We start from the raw sequence: 27,160 nt of genomic DNA on the forward strand, positions 1-27,160 counted from the left end.
TCAAAGAAGTCCTTCCGGTCACGAGGTAGATGACTCCTCCTTTCGGTGATAGTGCGCAATCGACTCTATTGTTAGATTGTTTTTTTCCACCATCGTGTTCGGACGTGAATTGCTGCGCTCCAGTTCGACACAGTTTATCAAGTTCCCCTCAGTACACAATCCACTTACCCTCGATGGTATTGTTTTCCAACGCGTATTTCCATTTCTCCGTGTATCGTATTTAATATGAAAACTTTTAGATCGGGAAACTCATGGAAGTCCTTCGGGCCTACCCGCGTTGGTCCGCCTTGCAGTCGATGGAACGACCTCCATTCAAATTCTGCCCTCAGTGCCATGCGAAGTTCCAGCGCACCATCTCACACAAAATTTGCAACTTGTGCTTATCTTCGGAGCACGACGAACAGGTCTGCGACGCGTGTATATCCTTTCGCTTGAAGAAAATGCTCCGTGACTGTCTGGCTCAATGTCACAACATGCAGCGCCAGAATACTGGAACCATTCCGGACCTCTTCGGAGAAGATACCGAACAAGAAACAGGCGATGCCATAGGGGCAGAGAAAGAACAAGAGGAGCACATCTCCGTCTCATAGTCTAGCTCTGATGTGGACAATGACATTCCGCAAGGTCAGTGTATTATGAGTACTGATTCTCCCTTGCCCCAAAGGCCAACTCAGCCCAAGAAAAAGGCTCCAGTCGCACTTCTGGCCATGGTTGACACCGAGAACATGTTTTCAACGCCCCGCCTTTGGGCTCGGCACCGAAGCACACGTCAAAGCCTTCCGGCTCAGGATTGAGCCGTCCACACTCGGGCACCGAGCCGAAACCTTTGGGGTCAAAACCGAAACTGTCTCGGACCCAACTCCTTCGATGCTGAAACCGTCTTTGGAACAGAAATCCTCAGCACCCGAAAACCTCGGCAACAAAACATAATGATGCTCCAATACCACCAACAGAGTTCCATTTCGACGTCTCTCGTTCAAAACCGGGCCCAAAACAAAAAGAACTTTACATTAATCCAAAAACTGGCCATATTGCGACCAAATTGCCACTTAAATGCAAATCTGAATCAGAGAACGTTTATCTTATTCCTTTAAAAAGAGAACATGTTGGTTCTAACTCTTCTCCTCCTGCTTCCCCAGAAACACTCCATTTGCTAATTACTCCTACTAATTCGTCATCACCACATACACCTGATGATCAGGATGATGGGTATGAGGATGTGGGCACTGATCCTGAACCTGCAGACCCCTGGAAGGATTATAATACAGACTCTCCCACAGATAATGATCCTGACCTTTATCCTACTAAACCTTCCTCACCAGATGACAACGTAAATTACATATAGCTACTAAGCAGAGCTGCTGAATATCATGGGGTACAATTACATAAAGAATCCCTAGAGGAGGATTTCCTTTTTGAAACACTTAGTAGTTCCCAAAGATCCACACACACACACTCTGCCATGCTCAAGGCTATGGTAAGACATGTGGATGACCTATTTAAGGATCCTGTTCGTGCACGCATTCTCACCCCCATGATAGACTATAAATCTGCATCATCCGACCCAGTTTCCTTCAAGGGCCAGTTACCTTTAGACTCTTTAGTGGTGTCTTATGCCCATAAACAGGCCAATTCTCAGACGTTTGGAGATGCTCCACCTCCGGACAAAGAGTCTAAGCTGAGAGTCGCCTCCCAAGCCGCAAATTACTGGCACATTGCTAATAACCAAGCCATTTTAGCCAGGTACGATAGGGCACATTGGGACGAAATGGAGTAATTGCTCCAATTCCTGCCTGATAAGCATAAGTCCAAAGCCCAAGAGCTAGTGCAGGAGGGAAATCTCATCTCTAATACTTCCATTAGGTGTGCGTTAGATGCAGCTGACACTGCGGCTAGAGCCGTCAATACCAGTGTGCTACTAAGAAGACATGCATGGTTAAGAATTTCAGAGTTTAAACCAGAAGTTGAAGCTTCTATTCTTAACACACCATTTGACAAACAATACCTCTTTGGTCCTTTAGTAGACATGTCCTTAGAGAAAATGAAGGACACAGATGTGGCAAAGTCTATGGGAGCTCTACAGTCTCCTTCTAGTCGTGGTTCCTTTCGGCGCACTTTCTATTGTGGGGCTTCCAAGAATATCTCCTCAGACACTGCCTCTACACTGTACAAAGGAAACAATAAGCCCTCTGCTTACAAGGGTTTCTTTACAGGAGGCTACAGAGGCAACAATGGCAAAGGTAGAGGTTGAGGTTCCAACACACACACACACACACCTCCCCCCTCAAATAAAAAACAGTGACATGCCTAAACTTCCCTCCAATCATTCAACCCCTGTCGGGGGACGTCTTTCACATTTCCTACCCGTCTGCCAATCAATAACTTCAGAAAAATGGGTGCTATGAATTATCTTTTCTGGTTATTGCCTGGAGCTCATCAACAATCCTCCCAACATTCCTCCATGTTCACACAAAATTTCACCAGACCATTTACACCTCCTCAAACAAGAGGTTCAGTCTCTCCTTTTGAAGGGAGCCATTGAGTCCGTACCACTACAATATCAGGGGTCGGGTGTCTACTCCCTGTACGTTCTCGTACCCAAAAAGGATGGTTCTCTCAGATCTTTTTTAGACCTCAGATAATTAAATCTCTACATACAATCAGATCATTTTTATATGGTGACGCTTCAACAAGTGCTGCCACTTCTACAGCAGGGGGCATTTATGTCTAGTCCAGACTTTAAGGATGCGTTTTTTCACATTCCAATACATCCTGCTTATCGCAAATTTCTCAGATTTGAGGTAGCGGGGCAGCATTACCAGTTCAAAGTACTCCCATTCTGAGTCTCCACTGCTCCCGGAGTATTTACAAAATGTCTGGCAGTAGTCTCTGATCCATCTGTGAAGATAACACATTCATGTCTTCCGTACTTAAACAACTGGCTCATCAAAGCCAGTATTTACCTAAATTGTCTCCAGCACACGCAAAAAACACTGCAGTTACTGCACCAACTGGGGTTTCCAGTCAATGTGTTGAAGTCGCATCTTCAAACTTCCAACACTCAGAACTATCTAGGAGCCACTTTAGATACTCAAACAGCTCTGGCTTTCCCCAATTCAGCCAGAATTCGCATTATTCAGGCTCTAATTCTTCAGTTTGAGCCCACTCACTCACTACCAGCTCGAGTGTATATGCAGCTGCTGGGAATGATGGCCTCTTGCATCATGATTGTTCCCCATGCCAGGCTTCACCTGCATCCCCTTCAGGAATGCTTAGCAAGTCAGTGGAACCAGTTGCAGGGTCTGTTAACCGATCTAGTGTTGGTAAACGGCCATACTCATTTCTCTCTGCAGTGGTGGAACCCACAAAATGTGTCAAAATGATGGCCCTTCATGGACCCTGTTCCACAGTCAGTACTGACAGCAGATGCGTCGCTCACTGGTTGGGGAGCTCATCTCCAGAATCACACAATTCAAGGCTTGTGGAGTAAGAACCAAAAGGCTCTCCACATAAATCATCTAGAGTTGCTGGCAGTTCATTCTCGCCTTCAGAAGACTCCTCAAGACCTGGCTCTTCGAGCAGTAGCAGTCCCCTACCCTCCCCTCCCCCTCAGCGTCTTGGGAACCTTACGGGTAAGTAGCGCGCTTTACAAATACGCTGATTGATTGATTGAGCAGTGTTTCTAGCGCTCAAAGCCTTTCACATTCACCTTGTAGACAAAGCTGTCCTAGTCCTTACCGACAACATGACAGCTATGTATTATTTACGAAAACAGGGGGGACACACTCTCTCCAACTGTCACACCTAGCTCAAGACATTTTGAAATGGGCCATACAGCACAAAATGTATCTCCAGCAGAACACCTTCTAGGAGTAAACAATCAGATTTTCGACCTTCTCAGCAGACAGAGGCAGCAAATCCATGAGTGGAACTTCACCCTCAAGTAGTTCTCCTCCCATACTTTCAAAATCGGGGATTTCCTCAAATAGATCTTTTCGGTTCTCCTCCAGGTATCTACTCCCGCTCTCCAAAGGCAATGCATTATGGATGAACTGGTCAGGGATATTTGCTTATGCTTTTCCTCCTCTCCCACTCATTCCATCAGTGGTTCGGAAACGTAGGCAAACATCCCTCACACTGATTTTAGTAGCTCCCACATGAGCCCTTCAATCTTGGTTTACCACCCTGCTGGAGCTTTCAATAGTTTCACATCAAAAGCTACTTCTCGAATCCAGTCTCCTCACATAGAGCCATGGAGAAATCAGACACCCAGATCCCAAACAACTCAACCTAGCGATCTGACTCCTGAAGTCATAGTTTGGTTATCTAAATCTTCCACCAGACTGTATGAGCATTATCAGAGAGGCAAGATGACCTACTACAAGAGCTTGTTATGCAGCTAAATGGAAGCGTTTTGTTATTTATTGTAATAATATCAATCCCCTTCATGCTTACATACAAAATATCATTTGTTCAACTTGCAGTGGTCAGAATTAGCTTACACTTCTATCCACTTACATCTCGCTGCAATAGCTGCGTATATACAAAATAGGCAACATTACACTTCTATCCACTTACATCTCGCTGCAATAGCTGCGTATATACAAAATAGGCAACACTTATCTCTCTTTAGAATACCAGTTATCAAAGCTTTTATGGAAGGACTAAAAAGAGTTATACCACCACGACTTCCACTTGCCCCAGTGTGGCATCTTAACATAGTCCTCACACTGTTAATGGGCCCACCTTTTGAACCCATGCATTAATGTGAACTGCTATTTCTCTCGTGGAAGATCGCTTTCCTCATTGCGAAATACTACACTGAGGAGAGTGGGTGAGCTAGAGGCACTAACCATAGAAGAACTTTTTTTCCAGCTTCACAAAGGCAAAGTGATTCTTCGTACCAAACCAAAGTTTATACCTAAAGAAGTTTCTGCCTTTCACATCAATCAATTGGTTGAGTTACCTGTGTTCTTTCCTCAGCCGGATTCAGTGGCAGAACGAGCTCTACACACTTTAGATGATAGAAGAGCCCTTTTATATTACATAAAAAGAACAAAGTCCTTTCGTAAGACTAAACAACTTTTTGTTGCTTTTGCTCCACCTCACAAGTGCAATCCTATATCTAAATCAGGTATTGCTAGATGGATTGTTAAATGTATTCAGACTTGTTATGCAAAAGCAAATAGAACTTTAACAAACCCCCTAGTGCGCATACTACTCACAAAATAGGGTCTACTATGGCTTTCATGGGAAACATCCCCATAGTTGACATTTGTAAGGCTACAACATGGTCTACACCACACACATGTGTAGATGTGTTAGCAAGACAACAAGCTAATGTGGGCCAGGTAGTACTTAGGACACTTTTTCAGACCACTACAACAGCTACAGGTAAGCCATCGCTTTGGGAGAATACTGCTGTATAGTCTATGCAAAGCATGTCCTCTACAGCTCACATGCCTCGAACGTATAATGTTACTTACCCAGTAAGCATCTGTTCTTGGCATGTAGAGCTGTAGATTCACATGCGCCCACTCGCCTCCTAGGGTACCCATACCTGTTGCAGTTCTTTCTTATTTTATATACATACACAAGGACTTCTTTATTCTACTCTTACTAACTCCATTCTCTCCCTCTGCGGGAAAATAATCTAACAATGGAGTTGATTCCCATGTGCACTGTCACCGAAAGGAGACCCCTACCTCGTGACTGGAAAGACTTCTTTGAAGAAAAACAACTTTCAAACATCCAGACCCAACACTAAATGGCAGAAGTATGCAAAGCATGTGAATCTACAGCTCTACATGACAAGAACAGAAGCTTACTGGGTAAGTAACATTATTCTTAACTTATGCTGTAGCTTACTATATATCTTTAAGTTTCAGAAACATTTACGAAACACTTTCACTCATTGGATGATGTAATTTGAGATGTCATCAGTGATGTCACTGACCATGTCATCAGTGATGTAATATGTGAAGTTATAAGCAGTGCATTGAGGGGGCATAAGTTATAGTTAGCTCAGGTAACTAACTGCTGAATTTCAATAGTTTTATTCGAATGCAATCTGAGCCTAACTATAACCTCCCTGTAAACTTTGGAATTTTCTGTGTTGTGTGTGTGTGTGTGTGTATATATATATATACACACATTCCTGTGATGCGCACACGAGGAGGTGATTTCAAATATTTATTTCGCAACACAAATGGACCAACAGATGCGTTTCGGCTACACGAATATATATATATATTGTGTGTGTGTGTGTGTGTGTGTGTGTGTGTACACACACACACACACACACACTTTCAGGGATGTTATAGTTAGGCTCCCACCTCCCCAATATCTGTGGCGTCAGGGTATTCCTACCCAGGGCCGGACTGGGACAAAGACTGGCCCTGGCAAAGTGGTCGGCCGGCCCCCCCACCCCCGGGCGGAGGTTGGGAATGCGACCGCGCTCTTTGCCAGGGCCGGTTTATGGCCGATATTGTTACAGGGCCGTTTTTGCAGCAACAGCGGCCTGTAACAAAAACGGCCCGTAGAGGCCCAAAACCGCCCCCCACCCTTGCGGCGCACCGGGGGATTGCCCGGTGTCCGCAACAGCCAGTCCAAGCATGTTCCTACCCTGCCCCCTTTTCTTTATTTGTAACTTTTTTTGTGGGACTGGGCTTCAAGCCGAGTCTTAAGATGGCTACCAACACTTCCTGATTGAAGTGTTCACAGCCAATCAGTAGTGTCCGCAAGTCCACTGCAAGGACTTGCGACCCCAGATATCTCTATTTTTAAACTCAAATATCTCAAAAACTGATTAATGTATTTACACCAAATCACAAAAAACACGCTTTCTGGGCCAACATCTAGCTATCTGCCAAATTTGGTGTCATTCCGTTCAGGGGTTCATGCTGTAGTTGTGTTCAAAAAGTAAAAAATTCCCCTAGATATAACATGGGGAAAATGCATTTTGGGACCCCCCTTTTTTCTCGGCCGGCTTGACGGAACACCATGAAAACTTTCAACACAGCAACTGAACCACAAAGGGGACGTTTTTTGACAATTTTGTGGAGATACATCCAGCGTCGCCAAAGACTCTCGTGGACCCAACTGCCAAAATAAACAATTATTTTTTTACCCTAAGTTTCTCAAAAACTACTGAACGGTTTACACCAAATCACAAAAAGCAAAAACTGCGGACCAAGATCTAGCTTCCTGCCAAATTTGGTGTCATTCTGTTTATCAGTTTTTGCTGTAGCCTTGCCTAAAGAAGTCTATGGAAAATGCATGGGTATTTTGCTTTTTGGAACACCCTTTTTCTCAGACCCCGGTTGACGGATCACTCTACACTTTCCAGGAAGGAGCTGAGGTGCCTTTGAAAGGTTTTGTGAACATTTGTCAAACAGGGGCTGAAGTTATTAGCACATCAAAAAATGCTTTTTCTATGGAAAAGCAGACCTAACTATTACTGACTAGTGGTGACTACAATATATATGTATACACTTTTGGGTATAGCACCTGTATAGTTATGGTTATGTGAGTCTCCATTGAAAGCCATTTTTTGTTTATCTAATAATTTTACCTCCAAAAGATGAAGCTGCACAAAACTAGAAAAAAGGTGAATTTAATTTGATCTTTCCCTCAGCAGTTTCATGCAGCTCCTGTAAGCAAGACCCATAGAACAGTTGTGCTGTAGAAAAAGTCACATTTACCGTTTTAATGTCTACAAGACTATTTGCTCCATGTTACAGAAAAAGGGCTTAGTGGAATTACACCGAACTAGGCATAGAAGTACAACTTCACACAAGGAAGTGCCTTGCTTGAGTTGGTGTAAATCTGTTAAGTAGTTTTTGAGATATTACTGTTCCATCTGTATTGCTAATCTGCAGATCCCGTGGTTTTGCAAATCCACAGAGGATTTATGAATCCATACAAAAAATATATAGGCACACCATGTACAAGAGAACTTTGTCAGGCGTCCATGGGCCCTACAGCATTAAAATGAATCTTTAAACAATAACTTTTTATCACAGTATTTGAAAATCCTGTGCCAAATGGTCGAATACTAGATGCTTTGTGGATCCCATGAACCTTCTTGGGGGTCTCAGGATTCACAAATCCTGAAAAAAAAATTTAAAGTAATTTGTGCACTACAGCTGTGCTTGCTGCACAGTGGAGGTTGTCCACCAGTGATGGCTTGTGGGTAGGAATTAGCTAAAGGTCAGGCCCTGCACCCAATCTGCTGCGTATGACCAAGGCCATGAGCAGTGGGAGATGGCCATCACCAATAGGTTGGGCATAGGCCTGGCAATAGGCCACAGACATTCACGGAAAAAAAACTAAGGTTAAAGTGAAATTATGGTTAGCTTTATGTGGGAAAATGCCATTTTTGCTTAGTCGCCCCCATTTTTTCTGGACTGTTGCTGCTGAGATTTTGGCTCTGCACACTGGGGCACTGCTAACCAGGCCTCAGTGCATGTTCTGCGCCCCCTAAAGCATATCAAAATTAGCTACACTCCTGATTGGCATATTTACCTTACCTATAAGTCAGTACTATAGGGTATAAAATTGTATCCAGGGCCTGTAAGTTAAATGTCACTAGCAAATTACATAACATATTGTGCCACCAATAAAGGGAAAATGCGAAGTATGTCTCCAGGCCAGTTTTAAAACTGCTAATTCGACCTGGCAAAATAACCCTCTTGCCAGTCCTAAACCTTCCTTTCTCATACTTATAATTCACCCCTAAGGTAGAGAGCCTAAATGCCCATTGGTCAGGGTGCATGGTATTTAAAAAGGTGGATATGTATTTTATGTTTCGCATCTCCTGGCAGTAAAAACCCTCCAAAGTTAATTTTCACTGTATAAAGGTATGCTATACCATAGGGAAGCACTGGGTTACATTATACCTTCTTGTAATGCCTGACTTCAGTTTGGGAGTAGCTAGAACAATGATTCAAGGACTAATTTTATTGGTAATTTAAAATCCAACTTAATGGTCAGGGCGGATTTTATATTTCTAGTTTGAAAAGGACACTTTAGCAAAGTTGTAATTTCCCTTTCTGCACCAACTTACCTTTCTGCCAGTTTTTACTTTCACACTGGAGCTAAATGGTTCCTTGATTAGGTGTAAAGTGTCTCCTAGAGCTGAGTCAAAGGGAGAGGGGGTTGACCTTCTCCTGACAGGATGGTTATCTCGGCACTGCCCAGGAACTTAATTAACTTCCATGGTTGCCTACGCTGTCATGGGCAGATGTAGTGCACACCTGGGCCTGTCTCCTCTATTGTCCTGGTAGCCAGCCAGGTACCACTCCCAGTGGGAGAGGAGGTTCCTCCAGAACTGATTTTAAGTGACCACACACGAGGTTTGCCCATTATCTTAGACACACCTCTTGGTTTGCACAGGAACTTTCTCTGTACAACGGAATACAACTCTACCTTAAACTAACAGTAAGGGACACTGTGGGCTAGTTAACAGTAAAACACACATGAAGTGCTACAAAAGTGGGAAGGGCCCTCATTGGAACGTTTTACCCCATTGTTTAGGGAGTGGCCAGGAGTTTAATACACACACAGGCTAGCACTAGGCATAAATGTGGCACCCCCTGTACCTACTTTATAAAACTGCTGGGTCTGTGGTAGACAGGGGAAGGACTACACCTGCTGTTGTGACCTGTGAGGAGAAACTTAAGGGCTGAACCTTCTCCCACTTGTACCTAGGACTGAGATGTGGACTCTAGTGGCCAGTTGGCAACCTCCTGTTAAGCTTCAGGGGCACAAAAGCTGCAAGAAGCCCACTTTCCTGAAGAGCACAGCTGACCAGATCCAACTGAAACTGCCCGGGACCATCCTGGTGACTTCTGCTGGAGTGATTTCTGACCTCTAAGTGGTATCCCTATGGTCATGTGGTCATTCGCTAAGTGTAAGAGTGTTATCCTCTTCTCTAACCCTAAAACCTAGGACTAAGAAATGTTTCAAGGACTTTTGATTGGAAAGCTGACAGAAGACCGGGATAGACCTACCATATCAATCCGACTTTGGTTGGTGACAGCTGGGCTAAAGATTAGGTTGCTCCTGCGCAGAGTTTTTCTACAGGAGCAATCAGTTTCTGCAGAATGTCATGGAAAAGATATCAGGCCTCATAGAGCAATATTAGGCTATAGTTTGCAGCCTTGCCCCACTAGAAAAATCCAAGCTCCAAAAAGTCAAAAGGTAGAAATCTTCACTGAGCGAAGGTGCCAAAAGTAAGCATGCACCATCCTTCGGAGCAAATTTTTTGATTTCTCCTGCTCTGATCTTTCCTCCGAAAAGTCAGTGGCTTTACTGGGACTGAGTCCAACAGTTCTCTGGCCTTGTGGAACCCATCTCAGCCACACCTTGCTGCCTTGCCCCGTTAAGGAATTTTTACTTCCATTTCAGAGGTTAAGTCAGAAGGTAAAAATTGTGTCTGGGCTGCCCCTGTTACTGTATCCAACCCGTGCTCCATCATAGTCGGCCTTGAACCTTACCCTTGTCCCAGTCCAGCAACACCAGTTGCCCGCGGTTGGCAAGTTCTGCTTTCTGGCACTTTTTAAAAATTTAAAAATTCATATCTTCAGTTACCCTTATTGGATGGTTTTTTGTCATGTTGGTGTCATTTTGTACAATAAAATATTCTCTGTTTTATAATGGAGTGGAATTTTTATTATGTTGTGTGTTCTACTTTTTAACGGTTTTGGTACTTCTAAATTCGTTACACCTTTTAATCATTTAAGCCTGTGTGCTGTGTGTTATAGCTACCAAGGGTTGAGCGCAGGTTTAAATTACTGATACCTTTACTGAACCGAACAAGAATAGTGACATTATTACCTGTGGTTGACAAACCTTCACCCAAACTAATAATCCACTTTCTCATACTTTGATAATAAGACTTTAACCATGCGTTTTTTCAGTGAATTGCTAAAGTTTTTTTTAAATATATGTTAAAATGTGGATGGGGTACAAAACAAAACTTGGAAACCACAGAAATTCACCACTTATTGGTTAGGTAAACTAACTAGAAATCATGTTCCAATCACGACCTTATATTGGACATCAGTCATGAGGTGTTAAATGCTGTAATTGATGACATCATTGATTGCATATCAAATGACATTATTGATGGTAGTATCCAGATGTAGCAGTAATTTTCCTTTGGCTGTGCACAACGGAGGTTAGCAGACACGAACCAGTGCCCAACTCAATGTGAGTTACAAACCCAAACTGCGTATGGCCTTCAGTCATTCAGGTTAGGAACAGTTTATGAACGCACATTTAAAAAATTGGGGGAGGGATTTTTTTCTTTGATTGTCCTAGGGTTTTCAGCTTCAAAGACTTTGGTTGGCTGGCCACCCTTCAAAAATGTGTTCTGTACTAAGTAGGTAACAAGTCTCATAAGGGTGCACGGTGAGCACCCACTGACCCAGATGCCTTTTAGTTCATCCCCAAAGGGCCTACCAGAGTTTAAAAATGAATCAAAAAAAGTATGTTTGCCGAGCTTTGCAAACTCACGTTAAAGATGTCATGCATCACGCAAGGCACAGAACCCTGCAAACATGTGTGAAAGTTTGTGGATCCTTTACAGAGTTTTCAAACTTTGAAATTCTTGGACCCACGTTGACTAGATTTCGAGGAGTACACTCACTCCTTGGATGTTTCATAATGGGGAGGGCTTGATTGAACCCTAGACACATTTAGGGGCTGTGCCTTGGTCTGATTAAATTATTGCTTTAGTAGTCTCCGTGGGTCTGATTTTGTTTTAGCAGGTGCATTCTCAGTCAACTCCAAATTTGTATTTAAAAAAGTGCGGAGTCCTTAGACTCAAACTAGCGTTCGAAGATACAGCACACTTAACAACAGTGGCAGGACTTACTCCGAATTGTGTTGACTTTTTGCAAGGGAAAGAGCATTAAGTTTTCATTGGCTGACATTTCATATATCCTTGCACCCCATTAGAAGGTCCCTCCTCCATCACCTCAGGATCAGATTTATACATTACAGTAGTGCCGTATTGGCCAGATGTACATGAATTATCAAACCAAAGCTATTAAAAAAAAATTGCATTTGAGTCGTTTTATACATCATTCTGAACAGCACCTGCTTCTCTGTCTTGACTCATTTCTCATTGGGGGGGGAGGGCATTTACGAGTCACCCCGAAACCAAACTCCATCGAAGAAAAACAATTTATAACTTTCCTAGCAAAAAAATTGATGACTGCAGTGTGCACAGCAGGTGAAAATCCAACACAACAGGGTACAAACTTCTCATTCCATGACTTCCAGAGCCCAATAAATCATTAGGTCTAGACCGTAGCGTAAAGTGCATTGAAAAATTTCTCCCTTAATTTTTAAAAGCAAAACATGAGTGATATCTTACCACCTTTGTTAATACCCTTCAATAACAAAGTGAAAAAAGCTCATTATAGTCCAGATCTACATAGGCATTAGAGGAGGATTGCCATGTCATAGTAGCCCTAGTATTGATATCAATGCTTCTCTGATTTCGTAATCCTGTCATGGTTGAACTGTTTGGTCGGTTCGTACTGGGAAGGCTGGTACCAAGGTATATTAATATATAACATTATTGCATGCTATGAATAAAACAAAATGGTCAGTAACGGCAGAAGTGGGCAGAGGATGCATGACATCTGAACAATTTACTTTACAACATGACAGCCGGAGAGTAAAGCTGAACAATTTTCACGATCGTAATAAATGGTGTTTCCCATATTTTCCCCCAGTTCAGTAAGTCCGTTAAGCACTTCGGAGAGGACACGGGCAAAATCCAGCCTGATGAGTTCTACGGAATTTTCGACCAGTTTCTCCAGGCCTTTTCGGAAGCCAAACTAGAAAATGAAAAAATTAAGAAGAGGAAAGAGGAGGAGGAACGCCGAGCACGAATGGAAGCGCAGGTTAGCGTAAAAAGTTAAATTCTGCCTACATTGTCACATGGGTTTATACTGGTGTGTGTGTTGCACTTTTTTCTGGTTTCAGGCCTGCTTTAATTGTAGCTTTGGTTTTCTATTTGAGGATTGCATAAACGTTTTTTAATTTGTACAAATACCTATTAAATTGTATTGAAGGTTTGGAATTTCATTATATAACCCCTTTGTTTATGGTATTCATCCTCTGAAATGCGGTACTCAAGCACACACTGATGGAATAGTTTATAAAACAGATTGTGAGTGGATAGAGGGCACAGAGCAGACAAGACATCCTAGTTTATTGTAACTATTTTCAACATTTAGAACGATCCAGCATCTGTAGAGTCAACATTGGTTATTCATATGCTGACTCTGGTGGTCTTCTTTGTGGCTGAGGTGTGATGGTGACCCTCTATTGTACTCCCCTATGTCAATAATAGACTCAGAATGCTGTGATGGAGGTGAGAGACCTCCAGTCCTGTGAGAGACAGTTTGTGTTTTAGTGCATGCAGAGTGAGGCACTGAAATCCTGAGACTGCCTAAAGGTCCCTTTGGATTGGATTAATAGAAGGGTGAAAGAAATAAAGGAGCTCAGAAAAGTCTAACAGTAGAACTACAATTCCTTGAAGTCAGTTATGTACTGTGAAGAAGTCTCTAAGCCTCTTACTGCAGTAGTTCCTGAAGACCGGTAGGAGTTCACTTCCCCTCTTATTGCGCTAATGCATTAAGACTGTTCGATATTATTTGTCATTGGTCTGGCTTCATTGCTATAATAGTGTGGATTTATGAGTGTTTTCTAGGCTTTACTGATGAGAGGTAGATGTATGATGTGAGTGTTCCATGAGAGTGATTGTTTCACCAGGAGGCAGTTGGGGAGAGTTCCAATCTGATGATGTCATGGCGTATGGTGTGGCGCTGTCATGCTGTAATGGTGAGTTTCTCAGCTAGATATGTTGGCATTTTGTTTTCTGGGTCCGTGTAGGTGAAACAGTTTGTCTTAAAGATGTTGTGAGCTTGGAGCGAGAGTCTGTGTAGTTTCTTCAGCAGTGGGTTCAAGTGGTCGACCAACTACAGGTCTTTAATGAGATATTCCCAAGCATGAAGTAGGTCTTAAACAGTTGTTGTGAGGTGACATGGAGGCTGTTAGTGTGTTGGTGCTGTAATTTCAGTCAGTGTGTCGATCCAAAGATGTCATCACCAAGAGGGCATCAGTGAAAATTCGGCCGATACTCCCACCTTGATCAGATGAAGACTTTCTGATTTAGTAGATGAACCAAAGTAATTTAAAAATGTTCCAGGTTATTATGTCTGAAATTTGACAATTAATGTCTGCTTTGTTGTGTTGGCAGAAGCAATATTTCCACCAAGTAATATAAAAAATGAATTAGAGAAACCAACATATCTTCCTGCCAAGCGATATATTCATTAGAACATTAATTACGGGGCGTTTCACAATTTTCAGTAAGTTATCTGTCAACGATAGGGCATGATGGGCAAACTTAGTTTTAAATGGAGTTGAAAAGGTACTTTGCAAGAGCCAGAATTATGAGCGGTGGCAATGCTTATTCAAAATAATAATTATTATTATTATCAATGTTTTGTGTACATATGCTTGCCCAGTCTCCTATGGTAGCTCAAATTATAGCAAGATATAGTCTCCCTTGAGCAATGGTTGGCGCATTTAATTGATTTAGATATCACAGAATTAATGATTGGTTTAAATCATACCCCTGTGAGGCAACTAAAACTCTAGCAGTATTTGATTGCTAACCGCAAATATTTTAGAAATGATCATTGCTAGAGAGTGTTAGGCTGGAACAACTCCTTAGTTTAGCACACAAGGGGGTACATTGAGGTTAGTTGATGGAGTTAAGACTGTCCATCGATCTCACACTGTAATTTAAAACCAGCATTTGCAATTTCTATCGGTCTCGCAGATATTGAAAAATTCTGGGAAGTGTTTTTTAGTTGATCAAGCTGCACTTCTCACTGACTTGTCCAGCTCAATGATCACCAAGTTTGGGTCAGGGACAGACTATGCCCACCTAATGTCATTTTGTTTTGTTTTTATAGCTCAAAGAGCAGCGTGAGAAGGAACGCAAAGCCAGAAAAGCAAAAGAAAATGGTGAAGAAGGAGGTGAATTTGATGACCTTGTTTCAGCTTTACGTTCAGGGGAAGTTTTTGACAAAGACCTGTCCAAACTGCAGCGGAATCGTAAACGTATCAGCAACCAGATAACGGAGGGAAATCGGGAACGACCAATCACGAAACTCAACTTTTAACTAACCTAGAATGAAATCTAGCAGAGACTTTAGCAACAGTTTAAAGTGACTATAACCCATTTGAACTTCATCACACTGCCTTGTAAAGGAACATTGGCTGTCTACTTGTATTGCCCTTTGTCTAGTTATCGACGTGAGAAGACGACTGTGTATATATGTTTTGTATATAAAAGAGCAAATGATTGAATGCATGTCTAATGTGTATGAGTACTCATTCATTTGAGAGTCCAGAGAGTGAATGGATAGGTGTGTGTGTCATGTAAGCAAGTAATTTGTATATATGTGTACAGAAACCAGACACATGTATGCATACAAGCTATGTATGTTTTTTGTTCTTTCTAACCTGAAGAACTATTTCTTTTTTGGTGCTCAAGCACACATTGTATCTGTCCTCAGAGAGGCAACAAAAATGTGCATTCACATAATAAAAGAAAGTGTCATTGGAGAATTTATAGAAGGTTTGACTTCATTATATGAATGCATCTAAAGAGTAGATTTGAAATTCTGGCGGTTGGCGCTGGAGCGTCTTCCATAGCTCGCTGAACCTGCATAGTTTGCATGGCTTCAGTCGAAGAATCTTTTCAAATATGGAGTTATACTGCCCATCCATGTCCCTCCCCTTTTTGAGATGCCAGTAAGATATTGACCCCCACCTACCAGATCTCCTCCTTTGGAATATATGTAAAAGGAACCGCTGCCGTGTCTGAAATTTCCCTACACAGTTTAAAAAGCATGTGGAAAATCATATATTTGAGTTTTGAAGTGCACATGGAATCTGTTTCTTGGGTCATGAATGACAAACATGGAGGGAGACCCTCTGCCTAACCGATACCGTTAAAGGTGATGATACTTTTCTTGGGCTGGAATTGTTTTTATTCATGAAGAGTGAGCCCTAAAATGGTGATAGCATAATTCTTTTTTGTAAGTTATGAAAGCTGAGGTTAGGATATGCTCGGTCTTGTGCAGCTAAGTCAAGGAGGGTAGTGTCCTATCGTTCTACCTTGTTCTTAATCTGAGCAGCGTGTAAAGTGTTTATCCTTTATCAGCAAGTCTGATTAGTCTTTGTTATAGACCTGTTCTGAATCGTGGGACAGGTAAAACTTTTCTAATCTGTGTAGAGGGGCCGTGGGATGGGAAGACTATTTAAAATGATAAAAGCTTTCAGTAGGATTGAGTTATTGAGAAAACACTTATTGCACCTTCTTATTTTTTTATGTATGTTGTTTTGTGCCCAGCACATATGGTGATGTTGGGCTCGAAGCGGAAGAGACATTTCTCGAATTTTGAATTCAATGTATTTTTATTATTTTAGCTTTAGTCTTTTCTAACCCACTAAAATACTGTGCATTTTCCAGAAATTAGATTCTAACCTGAAGGCCATCTAAACCAATGCAGAGACTTTTCAGTGGCTACAAAAAGATGCTAAGAAGCCTTTTTTTCTTTAAGTTGTTCTCAAATGGTTTACTATTTATGTACTGTAGTTAAGAAACAAACTGCACAATTGCATTCCAAATTAGAAGGCACTCAGGGAAACACACTGCAAAAAGAAACAATTGGCAAAGAAAAGTCTAGAAAAAGCGCAGGTTGTTATCCGTAAATCCTACAGTGCATACATAACATGGACTGTTATATAATCTCCGTTTTATTTATTATTATTTTTTTTATCTTCGAACCAATACTGTTGTCTAATTGTTTTTTTTCCTATGGAGATAGTAGTGTTCCCTTTCAACACTGAAATACTAATTTGTCATTGCGTGGCTGTAAAGAAAAAAAGTCTGTGATGTGATATTTGAATGCTGTACATTTAAAGTAAATCTTTAAATAGAGGGCACATTCAAGAGGAGATCTGTGCTCTCCAAAAGCTGTGAAAAGTTGCAAGATATGTTTTTACATGTTTCGACTTTGCAACACGCTACACGTAAGCAGCTGGACCTGTTAAAAACAAAGTTGAAACTAATCAAAAGTATAATACTGAAACAGCAGAACATCTGGAATCCAAACAGCTGGGTAAAATTGCAAAGATGCTGAATGAACTTTGTATAAAGTTGATGGTTCTCTACCTTATCTAAAGTGCCTATATTTATAATTTGGTTTTTTTTTATTTATGTATTATACAACATGGGGTTGGGAATAAACAAGGGACTTAAGTAACTGTGTATAAAATTGACACTTTTCTGCCATGATGTTTTGTCCATGGAAAGAGGCTCTTGAACCTACCTCCCATCAGTGGCTGGACTCCAACAGCTTTTGAGAAAGGCAATAATGTTAAAGGTATCGCAGAAAAGACATACAGCGTTTCTGGTGCAAAAATTGTTATGTCTCACTATCCCACCTCTCCTAAATTTTAGTTTTTTGCCAGCGAAGGTATATCTTCAGGCGCTGCTCCTCATGTTTCGGGTGCATTTAGGGCTAACTAATAAAAGATGTTGTGACTTTTGTTTGAGTCTGATATTCAAAGTTTATCTCTACCGTGGAAATGTCTTTCCTACAAAGGTTTTCCCCCACATTTATGATTTACCCATTGTTTGCATTTTAAAGTCATTTTGCACCTGCCTACGATTATTCCATAGATGTCTAGTATGCATCTATGCTGGCATTAAAATTAATTTGTGTCTGACCCACCCACTACCAAACTGGATGATCTATCTTTTTACCACCCAAAATGAGGTCTTTTGTTTGGTTTTGGCACAGTCCAGCTCACATAGAAATAGGGATGCTGATCTTTTGGGTGCTTTTTTGCCAGGAAAGTTTGACTAATGGTAGCATCCTTGCATCCTACGCCCATCCACAGAAAGCAGTCTTAATGGAGTCCACCCCACCGCTGAGTGGAGTCCGAGGGCTTTGAAACTTCTAGCCTTAGGTTATCTTTTAAGCTTTTGGTTGTCATGGCCGAACCCAAATCGAATACTTGACTGGAATTCAGTTTCTTGGATCTAGAAGACACAGCTGCAGAGAAGGTGGTTGAGCATGTGTTCACGAGGAGGGTTGCTTAAGCCCACTTTTTGAACCACAGCATCATGCCTTTCTCCTGCTTGGACTGTGTTTTAGGGGCAAGTACTACTTAATAGAGCAAGTCCAGTTTTAAAGCGCTAGAATAATATTTCATACTCTAGCACTGTTGCAATTTCTTTCAGCACATGAGGTCACTTGGTGCCAAGCTACCTCTTCTGTCCTGCAAACGTGTGTTGAACGATTTCCTTTACTCTAAAGGTGCTTCCAGTTAGGTGCTCGTTTGGATGACTGAGCTTTTGGGCTATGCACGGTGGTATGTGGCAGCTCTCTGTTTCAGCCTTGATTACGGTTATTGGCATATGTGGGAAGTATAGTGACCCTGAAGGTGCCATGTTTGTAATTTAAGGCTGCATAGGGCAAGTAGCTGTTGTATTGAATGTTAGCTTGTGCTATGTAAGCCGCTGTGAAGGGTTCCACAAAACTTTATAATTAAAATGTAATTGGATCAATGGTAGAGAAAAGCAGGAATGCAACTTGATTGTCTGTTGATACTTTCTGCAAATACATGAATAGTTATCTAACTCTGAAAAAGAAACTAAAACTGACCAAGTAGGTTGCAGAACTGAGGCCGTGTTGTAGAATCACTTTACCTAGTTAACATTTTGACTGGATCCTATCTCTCCAGTGAGTACAGCTTGTCATTCTATGCAAGAATCTATATCCAGGGACAATACATCATTGGCAATAAAAAGTTACTTTTGAGGGAGCAATAGTTCTCTCTGTAAGATCTGTTCTTCATGGTGGCACACACTACTTCTAGTACTAGACTCAATTCATCCCTATTGTTCTACACCTAAAACATGAATAGCGATTAAACAGTAGGACACAGTGACCCATGCAGGAGAGGATCCAGCCTCCCCTGACCTCATCTATTGGTCATGGCACCTTTTTCAAAGGCTTTTGACACTTTGCACCTGGAGAGCACTTAATTCAGGAGTGTGCGTCCATGCAGAATTCATCATTGGGAGAACGATTATTACTGCGTAAGTTATGTGCTCCTTGGGTTTTAGGATGATTAATCCTTTACAGCAATTCCTTTTGGATACAAAGTTTTTTTAATTGTCATTTTTTCTCTTCCGAAGTCGCTTTAGTTTTTATGAAAGCCTCTCTCTGAGGCTTGTTTTGACGTTTTGTTATTTTCTCCAAAAAGATTGTGTGTTAGAAATTCTATGTGCCATTGTAGAAAAAAAATGTGTGTTTAATGGGTGCAGGTGTAACTGGTTGCTCTTTTCTCTTGGATGTGTATTTTCATATTTGTAATAATGCCAAAAAGGACGACAATACTTTGTAAACTAAACTATATGTCATGGACCCATGAGCTTGGTAGTTGAAAAGTGTAGGTATTAGAAGCAAGTTTGTTTTTAGTATAGCCAACAGGAAATGTGTATTTTATGGGCCTGTACAGTTCAAAACAAATGGCAATATGCAATAAAGAAACATGATTCAATTCAGAGTATATGTCTGTCTGGTGCCTATATATATGATATACATTTTGGGCTAAGGCATTGGACACAATTATTTGCTTAGTGAATTGGAAATGTTAAAGCAATCGTTCTGTTCTTGAGGAATCAACTGTAATTTTATGGCAAGTTACAAAATATATAACCCAGTAACGGTTTCTTGCTCCTTATTTACCTGCAGTGGTGAAAGACAGAATGAGCCATCTTGGATTGGTAAAGTCAACCAACCCACCCATAACCTAGGGCGAATCACGATAGGCCTTGCATGTCTTTTCTTCTGAGCCGCTGTATAGTCACATCAAGAAAGTTAGCAATAGTATTTAAAGCCTGAGCAGCAGCTGTGGAACCTGGCACATGGCAGAAAGCCTTTGGTGGCTCTTCAGCTGTGAGTAAAATAAGACTTAAAACAAGAGCAGCTTTAATGTCCATGCGACCTGGGTGTTCAGTATAAACGTATAACAAGTGTTCACGTGGAGCTCCTGTTTGAAAAAAGGATTTCTCAGTGAGACAGGAATATCCTGTATTATTTAATCAAAGAAAAACAAATAACAATAAAACATATCGTATGTCACAAATGATTTGAAAAAGAGATCTACAGCCCAATCTGTTGTCACAAACCTCAGTTCAGCCGAACGGAGTTATTTATTCTGATTATAATGCACAACATATAAGCGCACATTGTTCAAGTGAATCGTGATAAGATTACAAAGTGATAGAAAACCCCAAGTGAAGAAACCATAACCTAACAAGTAGAAAAAGTGACAAAAATGTGACTTTTATTTTAAGAGGGTTATTGTTCTGTACCAAAAAGGACGTCTGAAATGATCATCACTTTACAATGCAAAAGAGCAACCAGACCATTATCTGGTGCTTCTGTCTAGAGACTGTGTGGTGTCAACAACGTTTCAACCCTGCTTGCAATGTGAGGGTCTCATCAGGACTGTAATGACCTGGGGGCTAAAGAGTTCTCCTGTGGATCGCAATTATTTTGCGTTGTCACAAAAGGTGAGTCATAACTTCTTGGGTTACTGGAAGTTCCAGATTATGTATTATTTCTTCTTGAAGGGCCAGGGGCCACGGCACTATAGAGATAGTGATTGCCAGGAATATTTTAGCCTCTACGGACAAGGACGTTAGGGCTGGTCAGTTTAGCCCCTGTGCTTGATTGATCGTCCTTTCGTGCCTAATTCTAGCACGATTGTCAATATCTAAGATTGGCAATCATGAAGACGAACTCCCGCTCAGAGAATCGCCATGGGCAAGGAAGCTTTTTCAATTAATTTGTGACAGATATGATCTGTTTTATCATTATTTATGTTTCTTTGATTAAATTCATACAGGTTATTCCTGTGCCATTGTGAGTAAAATAACCGTTATTTTGTTTATCCATAACGTACTATACATAAACAATGTTTGCTTCAAAGCTGTTTTCTAATATTAAAGCTTTTTTACTTCTAAAATATTCCAAATTAAAAGCAGAATCAGATTTTCCAAATACTGAACTTCTTGCAAATCAATATAAATCCATTACCCCTTTCACCACCTGTTTTGGCCCGTTCTGACAGAGACTTGTAACCGCAGATTCTCCACCTTTTGAATATTTCTCGGGCATCAAACTTGATCCGTAATCTTTTTTGCATTACCTCTGCGCACCACTAGGTGGCGCTGTGCAGCGTATCGGTGAAGCTCTGTAAGTGATGCCAGTTCCTTTCTTTCCACACCACTATACGTGGATCCGGAGATACCGCTCACCTCAATTTACCTCAAAATTTGTTGTGCAAGGGAAATGTCACCTCACAAAATGATAGGTTTTTAGCACTGTCACAAACACATTTCTGACAGATCCTCATTAGGCTTGCCTGTGGTGCCTGGTGTCGAGCCACAACTCTAAGGCCTGCTGTGGCTAAAAGTGGATGAACCCAAAGACCATATGATACCGTGAGGTGAAACTCTTTTGCCACGCACCAGAAGACTCTGGTGCGACCAATCTAGCCGAAAAGACCGATCCAGATCTCACAGAAGGCATTCCTGAGGTTGGTCGTCATTGCGCTCCAGCTATTTGGGTAAATCGAAGAAAAAACAAAAAAAATCCAAGTGGGAATTCCTGCAAATCACATTCTCTTGAGAAGGTGCGAAGGCATTGCCATGCCTCTCAATCTCGCTCCCTAAGTCAATTGACCACATAGCTCATTCTGCAACTTGTCCTGGCACATCTCGAGCTCCCGGGGCCATCTGCGACTCTGAGCCAGATCTAAGAGTTCCCCAAGGCCATGCTCTGATTCTTAGGATCCTTACCTGACTCTGGCAATCCTATGGGCCCCAAAGAACTGAGAAGCCCTTCAAGGGATGTGCCACTGGTGGGTTCAGCCTCTGCTCCATTTGAAACCCTCAATCCACCACTGTGCCTCACTCGACTCTTGCACCCACTTTGCCTCAGGTGCCATGGTCCTTGCCCGTTCCCAGAGCCTCAACTCGGACTCCATTGATTCTGGTATTCATTGTGATCTCTGACTCAGTCGGTGCAGCTGCGACTCTATCCATGGTCACGCTCTATTTCTATCAAAGCGCCACCTGCCCCTCCCACTCGGCTTACCACCTCCACAAGAAGAACACATACATGTGTTGCCTTCCTTATATGATACCGATTCAGACAATTATGATGCTGGTGATGGGTAACCAGACCAATAGGAAAATTGGCATCCAAGAAGTTAGTGGCAGTGACACTTCTCCTGAGTCGGGACTCCGGTCACCTCCAGATCCTGCCACCGAGGAGAGTGCATGTTACACAATAGTCATACGTAAAACATTCAAAGTTCTTGACCTCCACCTTCCCACCTTATAGGTCGAAACCAATGTCTTGATGGAAGTGCTTCAGCGGGGGCAGTAATGTACTGAGCCCCTCCTACCCTCCAGTGAGGCACTTACAGATACTCTCTTAGGGGCTCGAGCCAAACCTTGCTCGGCAACCCAATCAATTTCCAAATTACATGACGCCTCTGCCATGTCTGAGCGACCTTACCAAATACCTTTAGCATACCCTTAGTGGGGCAGGCTACCCACTTGGAGGCAGGATTGGATGATTCTTGCCTGGTTTGCAGACCATAACAACAGACCGATATACTGCAGAAAGACCGAAAGGGGTACACCTTGCCCTGCACTGCCACTCTATGCACTTCCCACCATGCCCAGAATGACTGACCATTTGTCTGTCTTAAGGCAGGAAGTTAATTCCTTAAGGCCAACTGCTTTCTGTTGCCAAATAGGACCAGCCCAATGAGGAAATATAAATTATTGGTCAAGTTGTGTTCCCTAGCGAGTACCCCACCGTCTCCATGTACCAGCTCAAAGTGCATGTAACTTCCCTCCTGTGCCAGCTATGAAGACGCAAATACATTTGCGTCCAACGTTAACATGTCCTCTTTCAGACCCACCCTGAATGGGTTAAATAGTCCGTTCCTAAGTATGCTATGCCAACGTCTTTTTGTAGTGTACCTTACACGTTTTTCAGCTCTGGCAAAGTAGGCCCTGAATTTCTGCCATCGAGCCTTTTTTTCCTGGCTTCTGACTCTGAAAGCCTCAGCCCAGGCTGCTTCTGTACCCGTGAACTCTGACTTACTCCCAGCGCGGCCCACCGCGCTCAGCTCAGCCTGCTGCCTGCCAAGACTGACTACAACCTTCGAAATTATCTGTTCCGCTCCTCGAAAATACATTCCTGCCTACTGGTTTCAGTAAACATCCCCCTCAGCTGCAGAGCAAAGGGCCGACCTGTCTCCATGCAAGTAATTCATAGCCTCTGTTACCATGTTCCCCTGGAAGGCCCATGCCCCCACGTTTCTCATGCAGACACTTAGGCGCTTATACACGCATTCATAGTCAGTATAGAATAGCTTCTGCCCCAGAGACCTTTCCCGTTCAGATAATATGGTTCCCAAACATCAGATATCAGATATGATAGAAGTACAAGTTGATCTGACATGCCAGACTTCTGTCTCTTTCCGTCAGTGTAAATGTCAAGTCCCCTGCACCCTCCAGTTTCACGTCAATCACACGTCATGCAGCTGCGCGCGCATCCAAGCTTCCGATTTCTGCTGACATTGTAACATTTCTGTTTAGTGCCACCCCCTTGTGACACCTACCTGTGACGTTTCTAGCACACACCTCTAGTTCACGCCCAGTCCACGCCTACTGATTACGTACTAGTAACACGTGGATGCTGTTATCTTGTCCTCTCTCAGCTGTTACGCCTACTGCATTGCTTTCTATGATGTAAATTAAGTATATAAGCTATGTACTGTCAATAAAATGGAGCGCTCTATCCCTTCTTCCACCCCTGTGGTGGGAAGAACATGATATCCTGGTCTTGACCATTCCTTTTAAGGAATAAAACCCCTAAGAACTCTAACACCACGGACTCTGGTTCTTTCTTTCCGACTTGAGTTATTATTGATTAAGTACTTACCTGCATAGAAATTTCGACGGTAAATTATATATTTACATCATTTTGGCGCCCGAACAGGGACAATACAATATGTTACAATACCATCAGAATAGAATTAGAGAAGAACAAGATCAGGAACAAAAATGTATGAAAGACACGAAAATGAAAATGTTAGTAGCCCAGTCGGTCCATACCGACGGAAACAGAAAGGGTACGAACCAGACAGGTCACGCCGCAGGTCCCGTTAAGGGGACATGCAATTATTGCAAGCAGCCAGGTCACTACGTACATGAATGTCCAGTTCTGAAACATAACATAGCAACAGGTAAAACTAAAGAGAGACCGCATCCACCAAGACAAGATCAGGTTCAGCAACAGACTCCACAGAACGTACAGCCCATGCAGAACACACAGTCTATGCATGCTTCATCTCATACAGCACAGACGGTAGCGGTACCACAGCCCACTGCCTCGACTCAACAAGTTTCTCAACAGATGTACCAGTATGCCCAATCTGCTTATCCTGAGTATCAACGATACACATGAAACAGCCTAGAGAGGGAGTTTGGCTTGCCTCTTATTGAAATTCCTGTAGATCAAGAAGGTCCTTATGTACACAGTCAAGTATTGGGAAAAGACAGAAAGTTTTTAATTGACACAGGGGCAAGCCGCACAACAATCAGTCATAATGAAGTCCTAGGGGCACCCCTCTCAGGCTCACAGAATGTTTCCCTTGGTTTTTCAGGACAGCCCATTGTAAATGAAGTATCAGAACCAGTACCCTTGGCTGTGGGTCCATTATCACGAGTTACAGACGTGTTACTTCCGAAATCATGTCCAGAAAATCTGTTAGGAATTAAAACATTGAAGGCTCTAGGAGCCATAATCTGCTGTTCCCCGGAGGGGGTTAGACTCTTTCTACGGGATTTCAAGGGTCATTATGTGTTGCGAGAATTTGATGTCAGATTAAAAAATGTACCAGATCACCTGTGGGCAAAAGGCCCAACTGATGTAGGTTGTATGCATATCACACCATACCGTGTTACACTCAAGACAGGAGTTGTTCTACCACGAATCAGACAATACAAGTTACCACCAGATGCTGTAGCGGCTTTACTGGAAATCATTGAAGAGCTCATAGCCCAAGGAGTGGTCGTAGAGACCGACTCCAATATCTGTAATTCACCCATCATTCCAATTCTTAAACGTATTGATCCCAATGCACCGCCAGTATATCGGTTGGTGATTGATCTTCGAGAGCTGAACAAATGTATTGTACCACAGTACCCTGTGGTCCCCGATATCTCTTCCCTATTGACTGCTATTGATTCAGAAGCAACGTTCTTTACTGTAATTGATCTCAAGAACGCCTTCTTTAGTGTACCTATTGACCCAGAGAGCCAATACCTTTTCGGTTTCAGTTTAAATGGACGAAGCTTCAAATTTTCCCGCGCACCTCAAGGATTCACAGAAAGCCCCAGCATCTATAGTCAAGCACTGAAAAGACAACTAGATTGTATTCAAATGCCAGTTAACACTTCTTTACTGCAATACGTCGATGATCTATTGATCACCGCACGAAGTGAGCCCGAATGTGAACAAGCATCCCTAACAGTTTTACATTTTCTGGCAGACAAGGGACACAAGGTGTCTCCTTCGAAGCTTCAATTCTGTGTTCAGCAAGTTGTGTACTTGGGTCACTTGCTGTCCAAAGTGGGGAGACAGCTCACTCCCGATCGCATTCAGTTAATTGTAAATATGCCACGACCCCAGACACAAAAGGAAGTGCGGGCCTTCATAGGCCTCACCTCGTACTGCAGACAATGGATTCCTCAATATGCATTTCTAGCTAAACCACTCATCCAGTTAACGACACAGGAGGCAGCGACTTTGACTGTCCTTCCTTGGACTCAGGAACATACACAAGCCTTTGAGGAATTAAAGAAAGCATTATGTCGAGCACCAGTTTTAGCGACACCATGTTACAGCAAACCTTTTACACTTTTTGTTACAGAACGTGATGGTACAGCATTGTCTGTCCTCACTCAAGACCAAGCAGGTTCACATAAGCCTTGCGCTTATTTTTCAAGTACATTGGATTCAGTAGCCCAGGCACTCCCTGCGTGCTTAAAGTCAGTAGCAGCAACAGCGTTAGCAATAAGACAGAGCGATTCAATTGTTTTAGGACATCAGTTAACAGTACAAGTTCCACACTCTGTAGAGGTTCTGTTAAACAGAACCCAGACTCAACACTTGACTATAGCACGACTGACAGGTTACGAATTAACGCTATTCCAGCCACACATAGAAATCAGACGCTGCAGCATTCTGAACCCCGCAACACTGTTACCTACAATTATGACAGATCCAGCCCCGCATGATTGCATAGAGATCATTAATGCAGTAACAAAGCCCCGACGAGACTTAACAGATGTTCCACTGACAAATCCAGACCTGACACTTTACGTGGATGGTTCATGTATGCGAACAAGTACAGGAGAATTAGTGGCCGCATATGCCGTGACCACTGAAACCGAAGTTAAAGAAACACATCGTATTGACACACTGTCTGCTCAAGCGGCAGAGCTTATTGCTCTGACCCGAGCCTGTATTCTAGCCAAGAACAGAAATGTTAATATATACACTGATTCCCGTTATGCGTTCGGAGTTGTACACGACTTCGGCATGTTATGGCAAGAACGAGGTTTTCTGACCTCTCATGGTGCCAAGATCCAACACGGTCCCCTCATTCAAGCACTGTTAGAAGCAATACATCTGCCTTCAGGAATATCCGTCATGAAGTGTAAAGCACATACTAAAGTTACAGATTCTGTTTCCCAGGGTAACGGCCTGGCAGACCAGACAGCAAAGCATACAGCACTGACTCACACTCAGACAACTGACGTGACAAAGACAATAGGACCGACAAATTGTATGACAGTCAGGGATCCCACACTTGATGTTATCGATATTCAGACACATGCTACCCCAGATGAAATAAAGAAATGGATTGAACTAGGAGGGATCCAGACAGA

The 27,160-nt window shown here is 42.4% G+C and overlaps 1 protein-coding gene across 4 annotated transcripts in view; it reads left to right on the plus strand.

Annotated features, from left to right (window-relative positions):
• Window positions 1-19,674, plus strand: part of DAAM1 (dishevelled associated activator of morphogenesis 1) — a 679,460-nt gene extending 659,786 nt beyond the window's left edge. For all 4 annotated transcript variants that reach the window (XM_086938202.1, XM_086938204.1, XM_086938201.1 and 1 more), the window contains 2 exons: window positions 12,750-12,920; window positions 15,006-19,674. In XM_086938202.1, coding sequence (XP_086794328.1) covers window positions 12,750-12,920; window positions 15,006-15,215 — 381 coding nt within the window. In that variant the 3' untranslated portion in view covers window positions 15,216-19,674. The remainder of the gene's footprint in view (window positions 1-12,749; window positions 12,921-15,005) is intronic.
• The last annotated feature ends 7,486 nt before the right edge of the window (window positions 19,675-27,160 follow it).

Source organism: Lissotriton vulgaris, chromosome 9, assembly GCF_964263255.1.
Source record: "Lissotriton vulgaris chromosome 9, aLisVul1.2, whole genome shotgun sequence".
NCBI lineage: Eukaryota > Metazoa > Chordata > Amphibia > Caudata > Salamandridae > Lissotriton > Lissotriton vulgaris.